This window comes from Leucoraja erinacea, chromosome 8, assembly GCF_028641065.1.
Source record: "Leucoraja erinacea ecotype New England chromosome 8, Leri_hhj_1, whole genome shotgun sequence".
NCBI lineage: Eukaryota > Metazoa > Chordata > Chondrichthyes > Rajiformes > Rajidae > Leucoraja > Leucoraja erinaceus.
The window spans coordinates 41630565-41645176 of NC_073384.1; the positions used below are offsets into that span (position 1 = coordinate 41630565).

Consider the following 14612-nt stretch of genomic DNA (forward strand, 5'->3'; position numbering starts at 1 on the left):
ATACCATGGTTAAAGGTTTTGGGTACAGAAGGCAGGAAACAGTCTTCCCGTTTTGTTGGGGGAGTCCCCCGAACAAGGACACCCACCACACACACACACACACAAAAACACAACACACAACACCAAACACACACAAACACTACACACACACACACACACACACACACACACACACAACAAACCCACACACACACACACCAACACCACACACACCACACACACCCACGCATCCACGCACAAGACCACACTCCAAACACCTACCACACACACCGCAAACACACAACAGTTTAGAATCCTTGCGGTTGGTATTTGAACGGCGAGAGGAGCAACTTTTCCAACCACGAGACGTTACCATATCACACCTATAACCAATATAACATTTATAAGCACTGGAGAAAGCCATCTCCGTACGCACGCAAGTCTCGCGCTGAACAACTTTCGCCCCCTTAGGCTCACGGGGGCCTGCACATCCCATCACATAAACAATTCCCTTTCTCAGCCATTGCCTATCCAAATTTATTTTTAAATGATAACATGCAAACCTGCTCCCACGGACTGTTTTGGCGCTGTTTCGCTCATTCCACAGCGCGTCCCCCTCTCTCGAGTAAAGATGTCCTCCTCATATTGTGCTGCAGGTTATTCCAATATTCTCAAAGAAAAACTTGCGCTCGCACATCAACTCTTCTATCCCTTCATCATTTTAAAGACCTCTACAGGTTACGTGCCTTTAAACTTCTGCGCTCCAGAGCCCGGGACCTAAACGTTATTCAACCTATCTCCTGTGGCCGAGTTGTTGAAACCCAGGCAACGTCGGAGGTAAATCTCCTCTGTCTCTCTTATTTTGCTTGACATCGTTGTCCTATTAATTGGGCGACGCAAAAATTGCGGCACCTTACTCTAGATTGTCTCACCAATGTCTCGGCTTACCCCAATTTACAAATTACGATCCACAGCTTTATACTCCGAGGGTATGATTTATAAAGGCTAGCATACCAAAAGCCCTTTCTGTTTCTCACATGCAATGCGCACGTATGAGGATACCAATTCAAGGAACTCCACCACAGTCTACGGTTATACCCAGATCCCTATGTTCAAGCTGTATTCTTTCAAATTCCCTACAATATCGTGGAATATTATATGTGGTAGACCTTATTAATATCGGCCCCTGTATGCCCGCTGCGCGACTACCACGCACCCTAGCCCCGCTCCGTTTTCTGCTACATGACGGCACTATGTATCACCTCCCCACCGGGGGAGAGGGATAACGCGTGCGCGAATCGGCCGAGTTTATTGTGGCGACCTTTTCCGGTAAATTATAGCAGGCAAGCTCACGCAGACTGTGACGATAAGGTCCGTATACGCCTACGCACAAGTGGCCAATCTAGTGACAAACGGTACATTTATCTTGTTATTGATACATCAAGTGTAGCGCCCTCACTTCAGAAAAGAATGAGTGAAAGTATGAGTTGAGTGAAACTAGAAAATAGAAAACATAGTCATAGGGTGCAAGATGGAGGCCATTCGGCCCTCAAGACGCCTGCACCGCCTGGATCTGCAAGAGACCTTGCACGCAACACGCCAACTCAGTCCTCCTGTCCACGCCTATTACCCGCTCGCATACCCTGATCCCTTTATCTTTGCCGGGGCCACATGCTCAGCCTGCCCCCGCCGCCTTGTCCGGTAGTGCACAGCAAATGTGCCTCCCTTTACTCTTTCTGTGGCCGAGAGTCAGAGACCGGCACCACTCTTGTGTTAAAAAATGTTCTCCTCAATTCGCGTACTAAAAATATGTATGTATGATCCTTAAAACTGCGTGTGGCCACTTGTTGGGACTTCCCCAAACATCGGGAACAATCGCCGGCACCTTCCCCTTATTTTTGAAATGTGGCCCCTGGTTCTGGTCCGCGGACCACTAGGGGCGCTGCACTGGCAGCAGCCTCTACCAGTCTGTCATTTCTATCTTTTTTTTTCAGTTAGTCCAAAGTCTGTTTTAGGGGGAAACTTTTACTTTTCTATGTGGGGGAGGGGGGCAGGGTAAGGGGGAAACCGTCTCCCAGTCTCTTCCTGGCGGGGACGCGACTATTTCTCCGAGTCGCGTCCTCGCCCCCCACCTCGCGGCCTACCAGCTGGATCGGAGCGGCCTTTCCTGCCGGGGACCGGGAACCGGACCAGGGCTGCTACAGCGGCGGCGCAGCGCTGGAGTCACCGCGGAGCGGGCGATGCCTACCTGGGTCGCCGTTTGGAGCTCCGGAGCGTTGAGCCGTTGCTCCAACATCGTGGAGCTCTGGTGCGGAGAGCTTCCAACGCGGGCGGCGCTGACCGCCATCGTGGAGTCCTGGGGCACCTTGCAGAGGGTCTCCAGCAGCAGTCTCCACCCGGCGCGGCCTACGGACATTGGAAGCCGCCGACTCCGGTAGGAGGGGGCCGACTCTGGTGTCCATGCCTCTGAGGACGTCCCGCAGCCCCGACGTCAGACTTGTATCACCTCGGCGAGCGGTCCTGGACATCGGGCCGCCCGTAGCTGCAACTGCGGAGGGCTTGGGGAGGCCCTGACCACGGGGAACAGTGGAGGAAGAGACTGACTTTGGTGCCTTCTCACACAGTGGGAAACTTTGATTCTGCTGTGTGGGGATGTTTTGTGTTAAATTCTATAGTGTGTTGAGTCCTGTTTATTTTTATTGTATGGCTGTATGGGAATTCATTTCACTGTGCCATCTGGCACATGTGACAATTAAATCTCTTGAATCTTGAATCTTGGTCTCCCTCAACATTGGGAACATGTTTCCTGCCTCTGGAGTGTTCAATACCTTAATAATCTTATATATTTCAATAAGATCCCCTCTCATCCTAAATTCCAGTGTATACAAGCCCAGTCGCTCCATTCTATCAACATTTGACAGTCCCGCCATCCCAGGGAATTAACCTCGTGAACCTACATTGCACTCCCTCAATAGCAAGAATGTCATTCCTCAGATTTGGAGACAAAACTGCACATGTAACAAAGCAGCATGCATGAATCACTGAGTTACTCCAGCACTTTGTATCCGTCATTATTTACTATTTTACAAATTTAGCAATTCTGCTGGATCTACCCTTTGTCTCTTTACAATAACCGTAAAAACACACCTTTTATTCCTGACATTACCTCGGAGAATCCAGGAAATACTGTTGCATGACTGGTATATTTTTCCTCTACTGCCCCTATTTAGAATATATTGCTTCCTCTTTGCTTTTGCAGTCAGGTTCTCATTTGCTTTGTAATGGCCATTACCCTGCATCCCTGGAGAACATGGATATATGACATTTTGGGTTGGTACCCTTCTTAACTGATGTTGCCATTTTTCAACAGACTAATTTCTTCACCCTTAAACCCATGCAAAATATCATGCTCTGCATCTGTACAGTGACCCAGTCTGAGTACACAGGTGAAGATTCCATTTTGATTGGCGATGATGCTGGGTTTGTGAACCTGTTAGTTGTGGGAACTGAAGATCTCAATCTCCAGAAAACCAAAGAGAGAAACGCCTTGCAATCCCAGATCTTGGATCCACGTCTACTCCGTCGGTAAGTCTCACAAGTGCTTCAATGTGGAAACAAGGAACTACAGATGCTGGTTAATACACAAAAGGACACTACGTGCTGGAAAAACTCAGTGGGTCAAGCAGCATCTTTGGAGAACGGGGATATCCTAGCTCCAGAGGCCATTGCCATAGAATAAAAGAATGTACATTTGTAAAGGAGATGAAGAGGAATTTCTTTAGATAGAGGGTGGGGAATCTGTGGAATTCATTGCCACAGACGAATGTTGAGGCCGTCAATTCATATTTTCAGGTGGAGTTTGATAGATTCTTAATTAGTAAGGATGTCAGAGGTTATGGGGAGAAGGCAAGAGAATGGGGCTGTGAGAGAAAGATAGATCAGCCATGATTGAATGGTGGAGTAGACTTGATGGGCCAATGGCCTAATTCTGCTCCCAGAACTTACAAACTTATGAATTTATATTCATGTTCTCCAGAGATGGTGCTTAACCTGCCGAGTTACTCCAGCAATTGTGTCCTTAAGAGTTTAAATGGTTTTATTCAATTTTGAAAGGTTGTGGAGATTAATGGTTCATTTCCAAACATTGCTGAAATCGATGGTTAAATATTGATTATTAATGAATACCATGATTCGACCTCACAGTTCTGCTATGAAATCAAGTCAAATAATTCAAAGTAAGATGTATTGTGGTTTATAAACCTCCAAGACATTGAGAGTTTTGGAGGATTTATTGATCCATATTAATTAATTCATTTTGAAACAACTTCAAGATTAGTTTAGTTTGTTATTGTCACAAACTATTGCTGCGTGCTATCCATGCAGCAGAAAAGTTATACATGATTGCAATCAATCTGTCCAGAGATATATGGTAGAGGGAATAATGTTTAGTGCGAGATAAAGTCCAGTAAATTCCGATAAAAGATAGTCCGAGGGTCTTAATGAGACAGGTAGTAGCTCAGGACTGCTCTCTGGTTGTTGGTTGGATGGTTCAGTTGCCTGATAACTGGTAGGAAGAAACTGTCCTTGAATCTGGTGGCATGCGTTTCTGTACGTTTTGCCTGATGGGATGAGTGGAGATGACTCGTCTTTGATTATGCCGAGGCTGCATGGTGATGGAGTTAATGGAAGGGAGGTTGGTTTACATGACACAGAATGCGGGAGTAACTCGGCGGGACAGGCAGCATCTTGGATCTCGACCCGAAACGTCACCCATTCCTCCTCTCCAGAGATGATGCCTGTGCCGCTAAGTTACTCCAGTATTTTGTGTCTACCTTTGATTGAAACCAGCATCTGCAGTTCTTTCCTCCCTGTTGCATATTCTAGCTCCTGCTTCCAAAAGCTCAACCATGCTACCAAGAAGGGGATCTAGCGGCGTTAATAGCTTTGTTACCAGCCTACTCACCTGAACCAATACCATTGCTCCTTCAACTGTGTAAAACAGCTCTTAACTACCAATTGAAAACAAAGGTAGATATATGAATGACGACACAAGGAACTACAGATAGAGTCCTAGAGTCTTAGAGTCATTCGGCATGGAAAGGCCCTTTCATCCCAACACCCACACTGCGAACATGCCCCATCTACACTAGTTCCATCTGCCTATTTTTGGCCCATATTTCTCTAAACAGCTTGATTGCATGCTGTATTTCGAAACCAAACTAAAGTAAACAAAATGGACATTTTAGAGATACAGCATGGAAGCAGGCCCTTTGGTCCACCTAGTCCCTGTCGACCAATGATCACCTGTACACTAGTTCTATGTTATCCCACTTTCACATCCTACACTAGAGGCAATTTACAGAAGAGAATTAATCTGCAAACCCGCATGCCTTTGGAATGTAGGAGGAAACTGGAGCTCCTGGAAAAAACCCACGCGGTCGCAGGGAGAACGTCCAAACTCCACACAGACAACACCCGTTGTTAGGATCGAACCGCTATCTTTGACGCTGTGGGGCAGCGGCTCTACACCTTACCGCCCGTGGTCTAGCCTTTAGACCTGTACATGAACCATGAACCATGTACATGTCTTTTAACTTTGACCCGTACTCATAATAGTTTATTGTCTTTGATAAGATACGGAATTTTTTTCCCTTTTGTTTATTTTTTTCAGTACGATCTTACGTCGGAAACTACACCAAGAGTGGGTATTGAGAGTGAAGTATTTTCCACATTTGAACTCCTTCGTGAGCTGTTCTTCAGATAGTGTACACTCAGTGGTCCTGGATGACATACGCAAACTTGGAGACTGTCAGTAAGTTACAAATATATATATGTATATATGTATATATGTGTGTGTGTGTGTGTGTGTATATATATGTGTGTGTGTGTGTGTGTGTGTGTGTGTGTGTGTGTGTGTGTGTGTGTGTGTGTGTGTGTGTGTGTGTGTGTGTGTGTGTGTGTGTGTGTGTGTGTGTGTGTGTGTGTGTGTGTGTGTGTGTATTTATATATATAATTTTGTTAATTTATCTGGATTAAAGGAGGTGCCAGATCATCAGTTGCTGGAAAATCAGTGGTGTACTCCACTCATTTTTCTGGCACCACCTTTAATCTGGGCAACATTACGAGAGCCTTGCATGTGGCGTTTCGGGACCTGTGCCTCCGTGCTGAAAGAGTTAATTGTTTACTTCTTTATTAATTATAATTCTTTATTTAATTTTCTAGCAACCCATGGTGCTTTAGAGACATGGGAGGGGTATAATTAGTGGGTCAGAGGTGTATTGTTGAATTATTACCCCGGGTAACGGGGGGGGCCGCGCGGTCCGTAGAGACTAAGCACTCGCTCATCCAGAGGGCCTGATTCGATCAGTGAAGAACTGTGACGTGGACCGGAACCAGCCTGGTAGGCCTGATGCCCCCACAGGCCTCCCAAGAGGCCGTGGCGAAGCCAGGCGGCAATGGCCTGCCTGGCCTGAAAGAGTCTCGGCAGCGGCATAAACTTTCGCTATGGTGATGGAGCCTCTGCAGCAGCGGTGGGCCTTAGCAACAGTGGACTCTTTGCGGCAGTGAGCCTCATGTCTGACGGAACCATGCGGAGGTGGCGGTGGGGCCTCAAGGGTCAATCCGTGGTCGATGTGGGTGAACCACCTTGAGGGGGGAGAACAATGGAAGACCTGGAGTGGGGGGATCGGGCTGGGGGGGGCGTGGGGAGGATCGCTGGGGGGGGGGGGGGGGGGGGGGGGGGCTCGGACAAAGGAGGAGCCAGCCTACTTTGTAACTTTTGTCACCAGTGTAGGTGGTTAGGTGATGGCTATTTGCATACCTTTGGTCTGCAAGCAAATAATTTCACTGTGTCTTTTGTCACATGTGACAATAAAGTATCCATTCCATATTATTACGTGATCTCTATTGTTGAAATGTAGAAACATAGAAAAATAGGTGCAGGAGTAGGCCATTCGGCCATTCGAGCCAGCACCGCCATTCAATATGATCATGGCTGATCATCTAAAATCAGTACCCCATTCCTGCTTTTACCCATATCCCTTGATTAGTTTAGCCTTAAGAGCTAAATCTAACTCTCTCTTCAAAATATGCAGTGAATTGGTCTCCACTGCCTTCTGTGGCAGAGAATTCTACAGATTCACAACTGTGAAGAAGTTTTTCCTCATCTCAGTCTGAAATGGCCTACCCCTTATTCTTAAACGACCCCTGGTTCTGGACTCCCCCAACATTGGGAACATTTTTCCTGCATCTAGCCTGTCCAATCCTTTAAGAATTGTATATATTTCTATGATCCCCTTCTCATTCGTCTAAATCCCAGTGAATACAAGCCCAGCCGACCCATTCTTTCATCATATGTCAGTCCCGCCAACCCGGGAATTAACATGGTGAACCTACGCTGCACTCTCTCAATAGCAATAATGTCCTTCCTCAAATTAGGAGACCAAAATTGCACACAGCACTCCAGGTGCGGTCTCACCAGGGCCCTGTACAACAGCAGTTGGACCTCTTTGCTCCTAAACTCAAATCTTCTCACAATGAACAAATAACAAAAGTCATATAAACCATTTCTATGTTTTTTAACTATTAAACTATTAAAATGATTATTTTGGTGTTATGTTGCAACAACCCTTGTGTGTATTATTTGGTCGTATTATTTTGGACTTTGGCCTCTTTTGCAACCTTTATGAGTATTTCTTCATTTTAAGTTTGGATCCCACTAAATGTCACTGATTAAGCCTGTTCCCTCGATGATTGTGCTTGTTTTTGGACTAGTTGGAGAATGTTCAAATCAAACATCCCCAGTCATTAATTTCTTATGAATTCTAAAACATAATGTGCAAATAGATTGGAGTTATTATATCCATTTGCACTCATCTTTGCAAGGATGTTTTGCACTGAGACAGCTAACATTCCCAACAACTATAAAGTGGACCTAGGCTACTGTCCATCTCATGAAAGGCCATCAGTCTATCTTGAATCGGACTTTACTGGAGTTTGTCTTGCACTAAGCAGTATTACCTTTATTATGCACACTGTGGATGGCTCGATTGTAATCATGTATAGTCTTTCCGGTGACTGATTAGCATCAACATAAAGCTTTTCATTGTACCTCTGCACATTAACACTATCCTACACACACTAGGCACAATTTCTTTTTAACATCTATCAAGCCAATAATCTACAAACCTGTACGTCTTTGGAATGTGGGAGGAAACTGAAGATCTGGGAAAAAAACCACGCAGGTCACGGGGAGAATGTACAAATTCCATTCAGACAGCACCTGTAGTTGGGAGAGAACCCGGTTCTCCAGCGCTGCAAGCGCTGTAAGGGGGCAGGTCTACCGCTGCGCCACCGTGCCACCTGTCAGAACAAAATGTTTCTTGGAGGTCTTCTTTTATGTGGTGGGTGGGGGGAGGGGAAGAGGGAAACTATTTTAACCCTAGTCCTACCTGGTCGGAGATGCGGTTTTCCTCCAGACCGCATCTTCGTCCTGTCTGTGCGGCCTACCATCGAGCTGGAGCAGCGCTGGAGCGGCGTTTCCTGCCGGGACTACAGCTTCGCCGGCGGTGCAGATGCTGGGACACCAACACCAACATGGAGCGGGCGATGCTTTACCGGGTCGCCTTGCGGTAAGCTCCGGGGCACTGTGACCGCCGACTACGACATCGTTGAGCTGCGGCTACAGAGCGTCCAGCCGCGGGCGGGCGGCACTGGATTTACGACACCACGGAGCCTGCGATCCAAGATCGCCAGAGTCGGAGGTCCGGCCGGCGTGGCCTGAGAGCTTTGGACAATGCAGTCTTCGGGGGGCGAAGCGGCCGCTTCAGTCCAAGCCGCTGAAGGATGTTCACCCGACGCCGATGATCCAGCTTCGCGGCAAGAGGGCCTGAAAACACCGGGTTGGCTGAGGAGGCCACATATAGACCCCGACCTCGGGTGGACTATGAGGAGGAGAACTGGATATTTTCAGTGCCTTCCCTCACAGTGAATTCTGCAGTGGGGGGACGTTTCTTGGTGATTTCTATAGTGTACTGTTCTGTGTCTTTTTCCTTTTTTCTTTTTATTTTTTTATTTTGTATGAATTTATTGACATTTAATCTATTCAATTAATTTGATCAATCTCTGTAAAGCACTTTGGTTCAAAGTGATTTTGTTTAAAAGTGCTATATAAATAAATATTATTATTATTATTATTATTATTATTATTATTATTATTATTATTATTATTATTATTATTATTTTGTCAGGTGAAGATCAGATATACCATACATACACATAGATACAATCAAGTCAAAGTCAAGTACAAGAATTAGAGCAAAGGGGAAGATACATGGAGCAGAATATAGTTCTCAGCATTGCAATTCCATTGGCAATGCATCGTCCAGTATGTTGTGTTTTGCTCACGTATTCCAAGGGATGCTACCAGTACGTTGCTGTGTCTTAGCTCTACATAGCTGACCAAAATATGGATTTGTGCACATCTGAAATACACTCACATTGTTCCTTCTATGCTATCCGATACACTACAGGATGGAGTTGTCATGGAAACCGTGAATATGTGTTATAGGATAAATACTCTCAACTACAAAAACAATTTCATGGAAAGACACAAAATGTCTTCATGAGTATGAAGAGTGGTCCTGACACAAGACAGCACATATCCATGTTCTCTAGCAATCCTTCCTGACCCATTGAGTTACATAGAAACATAGAAACATAGAAAATAGGTGCAGGAGGAGGCCATCCGATCCTTCGAGCCAGCACCACCATTCATTGTGATCATGGCTGATCGGCCCCTATCAATAACCCGTGCCTGCCTTCTCCCCATATCCCTTGACTCCACTAGCCCCTAGAGCTCTATCTAACTCTCTCTTAAATCCATTCAGTGATTTGGCCTCCACTGCCCTCTGTGGCAGGGAATTCCATAAATTCACTTCTCTCTGGGTGAAAACGTTTTTTCTCACCTCAGTCTTAAATGAGCTCCCCTTTATTCTAAAACTGTGGCCCCTGGTTCTGGAATCGCCCAACATTGGGAACATTTTTCCTGCATCTAGCTTGTCCAGTCCTTTTATAAAATTACTTTTTATAATTTTATAATTACTCCAGCACATTGTGTCTATCTTGGGAATAAAGCAGCATCTGCAGTTCTTTGTTTTTACTGCTATGCTTCCTGACCCACTGAGTTACTCCAGAATTTTGCATCTTTTCCGTTCACAAGTTATGGGAGTAGAATTAGGCCATTTGGCCCATCAAGTCTACTCCGCCATTCAATCAAGGCTGATTTTGGCCTCCTAATCCCATTTTGCTACCTTCTCCCCACAAGGAACAAGGAACCAGCATCTGCAGTTCCTTGTTTCTAAAATAATAATTCCACTGCAGCTTTAGGATTGCATTGTAAGCTTCAAGTCAAATATTGTTCCATTAACTTATTCTTTATCTCCAAATTTAGGCCCATTAGAACGTTGTCAGTCCCACGAGGAGTTAATGCTTTTGATTATTGTGTGAAAGCAAATACCTTTGTTACTGGTGGTAAGTATCAAATTGGGATATTCTGAGCATTTATGTGGTGTTTCAGCAGTATGCTGCACATGGATTCATTGCGTTTGATCGATTGTGTTGCACACATTTTAATCATATAATTGGTTAATTGTGGCTTGAAATATGTGACAATAATCGTAGTCTTCATTTGCTAGTTCTAAGGCAAAGAATTACTAATCACATAAATTGCTCCTTTTGTGTCAGATTATAAGACTGTTTCTCAGGTTTTATTACTGCTTTGGCTGTAACTGATGAAGGTGTAGAAATAAGGATCACGCTCATACAATTGAAACCATAAATTATTTTTCTTGTTCTACGAGAATAGAGATAAGCATGCTATTACCCTTTGTGCTTCTCTGTTTCTCTGTGACAGTGGTTAGGCAGGAGAATGGGGTTAGGAGGGAGAGATAAATCAGCCATGATTGAATGGCGGAGTAGACTTGATGGGCCGAATGGCCTAATTCTTCTCCTATCACTTATGACCTTATCACTTTATGATCTGTGCATCGGAACAGAGGGAAGCCTGGGACTGTTGATGGACAGAAGATTGAGGTTGTGATTACTGCTATCAGAACATAGAACAGTACAGCACAGGAACAGGCCCATCGGCCCACAATGCCGGTGCCAAACATGATGCCAAGAACAATTCTTATCTACCCTGCACACAATCTGGATCTGGATGTAGTACAGGTGCACAACCTTTTATCCGAAAGCCTTGGGACCAGACACTTGTCGGATTTCGGACATTTTCGGATTTCAGAATGGAAGATTTTTAGCGTAGATTAGGTAGGTAGCGCGGGCGGCTTGAAAAGTCTGGAGCTGCTGCCTCCTCCCCGGTGACCGGGAGAATCATTGCATAAATGTTAGTCAGTTAGTTTGGAGGGATTTTATGTGGTGGTGGTGGAGTCGGGGTGAAGGGGGAAACTTTAATTCTTAGTCCCCTACCTGGTCGGCGACTCCCAACCTCGCGGAGCTGGGGGCTCCGTCCGGCCGCGGGCGGCGCCGGTTGGAGCTCCGACCCCGGCAACTCTACCCCTGGCTGCGAGGCGCTCCAAATCCAGCGCGGCCCGCGGCCGGACGTCCCAGCTCCGGGAATGTCGGGAGTCGGCGGCGTCGCAGCGCTGGGATACCAGCGGGGAGCGGGCAATGCCTTACCGGGTCGCCTTGCGGCAAGCTCCGGAACGCTGTGGCCGCCGACACACAACATCGCGGAGCGTCGCTGGATTTGGAGCCGCGGAGTTGGGGGCTCCGTCCGGCCGCGGGCGGCGCCGGTTGGAGCTCCAACCCCGGCAACTCTACCCCTGGCTGCGCGGCTCCAAATCCAGCGACGCTCCGCGATGTTGTGTGTCGGCGGCCACAGCGCTCCGGAGCTTGCCGCACGGCGACCCGGTAAGGCATTGCCCGCTCCCCGCTGGTTTCCCAGCGCTGCGACGCTGCCGACTCCCGACATTTGCGGAGCTGGGGCGTCCGGCCACGGGCCGCGCTGGATTTGGAGCGCCTCGCAGCCAGGGGTAGAGTTGCCGGGGTCGGAGCTACAACTGGCGCCGCCCGCAGCCCCAACGGCCACAGCGCTGCGGAGCTTACTGCACAGCGACCCGGTAAGGCATTGACCGCTCCCCGCCTCTCCGACCAGGTAGGGGACTAAGAATTAAAGTTTACCCCTTCACCCCCCTTCACATAAAAGCCCTCCAAACTAACTGACTAACATTTAAGCAATGATTTACAGATGTTTAAGCGTCTCCCGGTCTCCAGGGAGGAGGCAGCCGCTACAGTAGTACAGACCTGGGTTGACCGTGGGTCGTTTTGGGTCAAGTTTGGCGCCAAACGCGAGCTTTGGTGCGCAGACGACATCTGGAAAAAATGGCCGGTTTTCGGAGCTTTTCGGTTTCTGGAACACCGGATAAAAGGTTGTGCACCTGTACGTTGAAAAGCTCTAGGGAGAGCATCACTCAGCACTGGACAATTTATACATTTTATCAAGCCAATTAACCTACAAACCTGCATGCCTTTGGAAAATGAAGATCTCCCAGAAAACCCACACAGATCACGGGGCGAGCGTACAAACTCCGTATAGAGAGCACCCGTTGTCGGGATCGAACCCGGGTCTCTGGTGCTGCATTTTGCTGTAAGGCATCGACTCTACCACTGCGCCACCATGACTGCATCCCTATCCCTCCAATTCCTACATATACATGTGCCTATCCAAAGTCTCTGAAATGCTACTATTGTATCAGGGATAGTATCTGTCTCTAGCACCAAGCCAGGCAGCATGTTCCAGGCATCCAACACCAACTGTGTAAAAACACTAACCCTGCATTATTCTTTAAAATGTTGACCCTCTCAGCCATGCCCTCTAATATTTAATATTTCCATTCTCAGAAGAAGATTCTGATTGTCGCTCCTGCCTATGCCTCTCATTATTTTATATACTTCTATCACGTCTCCTCTCAACCTACATAACTAAAGAAACAAATCTAGGTCTGTCCAACCTCTCCCTGTAGCTAATACCTAATCTCGGCTTCATTCTGCTAAACTTCCTCTGTCCCCATTCCATAGTCTCCACATTCCATGTATTGGGGAATGCCAGATAGAATACCACAAATGGGGCCCAACCAAAGCCCTATAAAATTAATGATCATAAGTTATAGGAGCAAAATTAGGCCATTTGGCCCATCATGTCTACTCCGCCATTCAATCATGGCTGATCTATCTTTCCCTCTCAACCCCATTCCCCTGCCTTCTCCCCATAGGCCCTGACACCCTTACTTATCACAAACCTGCCAATCTCCCACAAAAATATCTATTGACTTGGCCTCCACAGCCGTCTGTGGCAATTAATTCCACAGATTCATCATCCTCTGACTAAATAAATTCCTCCTCATCTCCTTTCGAAAGGTACTCCCTGTAAAGAAGTGTGGAAACACACTAAGTCTTCACTACTATTTTATTATCAAACACACACATTACTATTCATACACATTCCTGCCCTAGCTGTCCGTAGTCTGTCACCGGAGCTAGAGAGCGATCTAGAGGTGGGGAGGTTACAATTATACTGGTGATATGGGGAGTGGTTAGTAGTGGTGAGGTCACTGTGTTAAAGGCACATGCACTAGTCTACATCCTTCCCCTTGGAAACAAAGCAGTACAGCAGTGACAGGGCGACCACGACTCATGCGCTACAAGCAGTTCACCACACACATAGTCAGGCAATAGTTAAACAAATTCCCCGTAACGTACAGGCGGCTTGACCAACCTCCCGGAGCGGGTATGCAACCCGCCCTCCCCCTGATTCTATGTTCAACATGTTAATATATAATGTTTCGAAAATGAAGCCTCTCTTATTTCATGTCTAGGTGAAGATAAAATTGTTCGACTTTGGAATCCAAATATGTTCCTCAAACCAAAGGCATTGTTGAGTGGCCACAACTGTATCATTACTGAGGTAGTGATTAATGAAGCTGATCAACATATTATTAGCCTCTCAACTGAAGGGGTGAGTGACTGCGTTGTGCCATTTGCTTTGTAATTTAGATGTTGCCAATGGTGCACGCTTCATTTTCTGAGTCATTGCTGAAACGGAGTAATTATATGTCGGTCCACTGACAGTGGACATTACCTATTGATTGTGTCAGCTCTGCCTTGGTTAATAGTATGCCTCGTCTCTGAGTCACACTCCAACATGTGCAAACTCCACCCAAACAACCCAAGGATTCAGCTAACATCCTTGGTGAGTCATCTTTTGGAATGAAGCATTTAATTTAAACTCTCATCTTCTCTCTCGGAAAGACAAAGTGAGAGTCTTTGGCATCCCGTTTCTTCTCTTTTCAACTTCATTACCTACAGAGTAGAAACAAGGGACTGCAGATGCTGGTTTACAAAAAAAAGATACAAAGTGATGGAGTAAATCAGTGAGTAAGGCAACATTTCTGGAGAACACAGGTAGGCTACTTGTCTGGTCAGGACCCTTCTTCAGTCTGGTGATGTTTTGGGTAGGGACCCTTCTTCAGTCGGAGAAAGGGTCTCGACCCAAAACGTCACCTATCCATGTTTAGGCCATTTTGGGTTGGGACCCTTCTTCAGATTGAAGAAGGGTG

At 46.6% G+C, this 14612-nt stretch overlaps 1 protein-coding gene across 1 annotated transcript in view; it reads left to right on the plus strand.

Moving 5' to 3' along the window:
• Window positions 1-1982: 1982 nt before the first annotated feature.
• The window catches only part of LOC129699616 (WD repeat-containing protein 64-like), a 77031-nt gene continuing 64401 nt past the window's right edge, over window positions 1983-14612 (plus strand). The window contains exons 1-4 of the mRNA XM_055639574.1: window positions 1983-3564; window positions 5651-5791; window positions 10430-10509; window positions 13872-14011. Coding sequence (XP_055495549.1) covers window positions 3374-3564; window positions 5651-5791; window positions 10430-10509; window positions 13872-14011 — 552 coding nt within the window. The 5' untranslated portion in view covers window positions 1983-3373. The remainder of the gene's footprint in view (window positions 3565-5650; window positions 5792-10429; window positions 10510-13871; window positions 14012-14612) is intronic.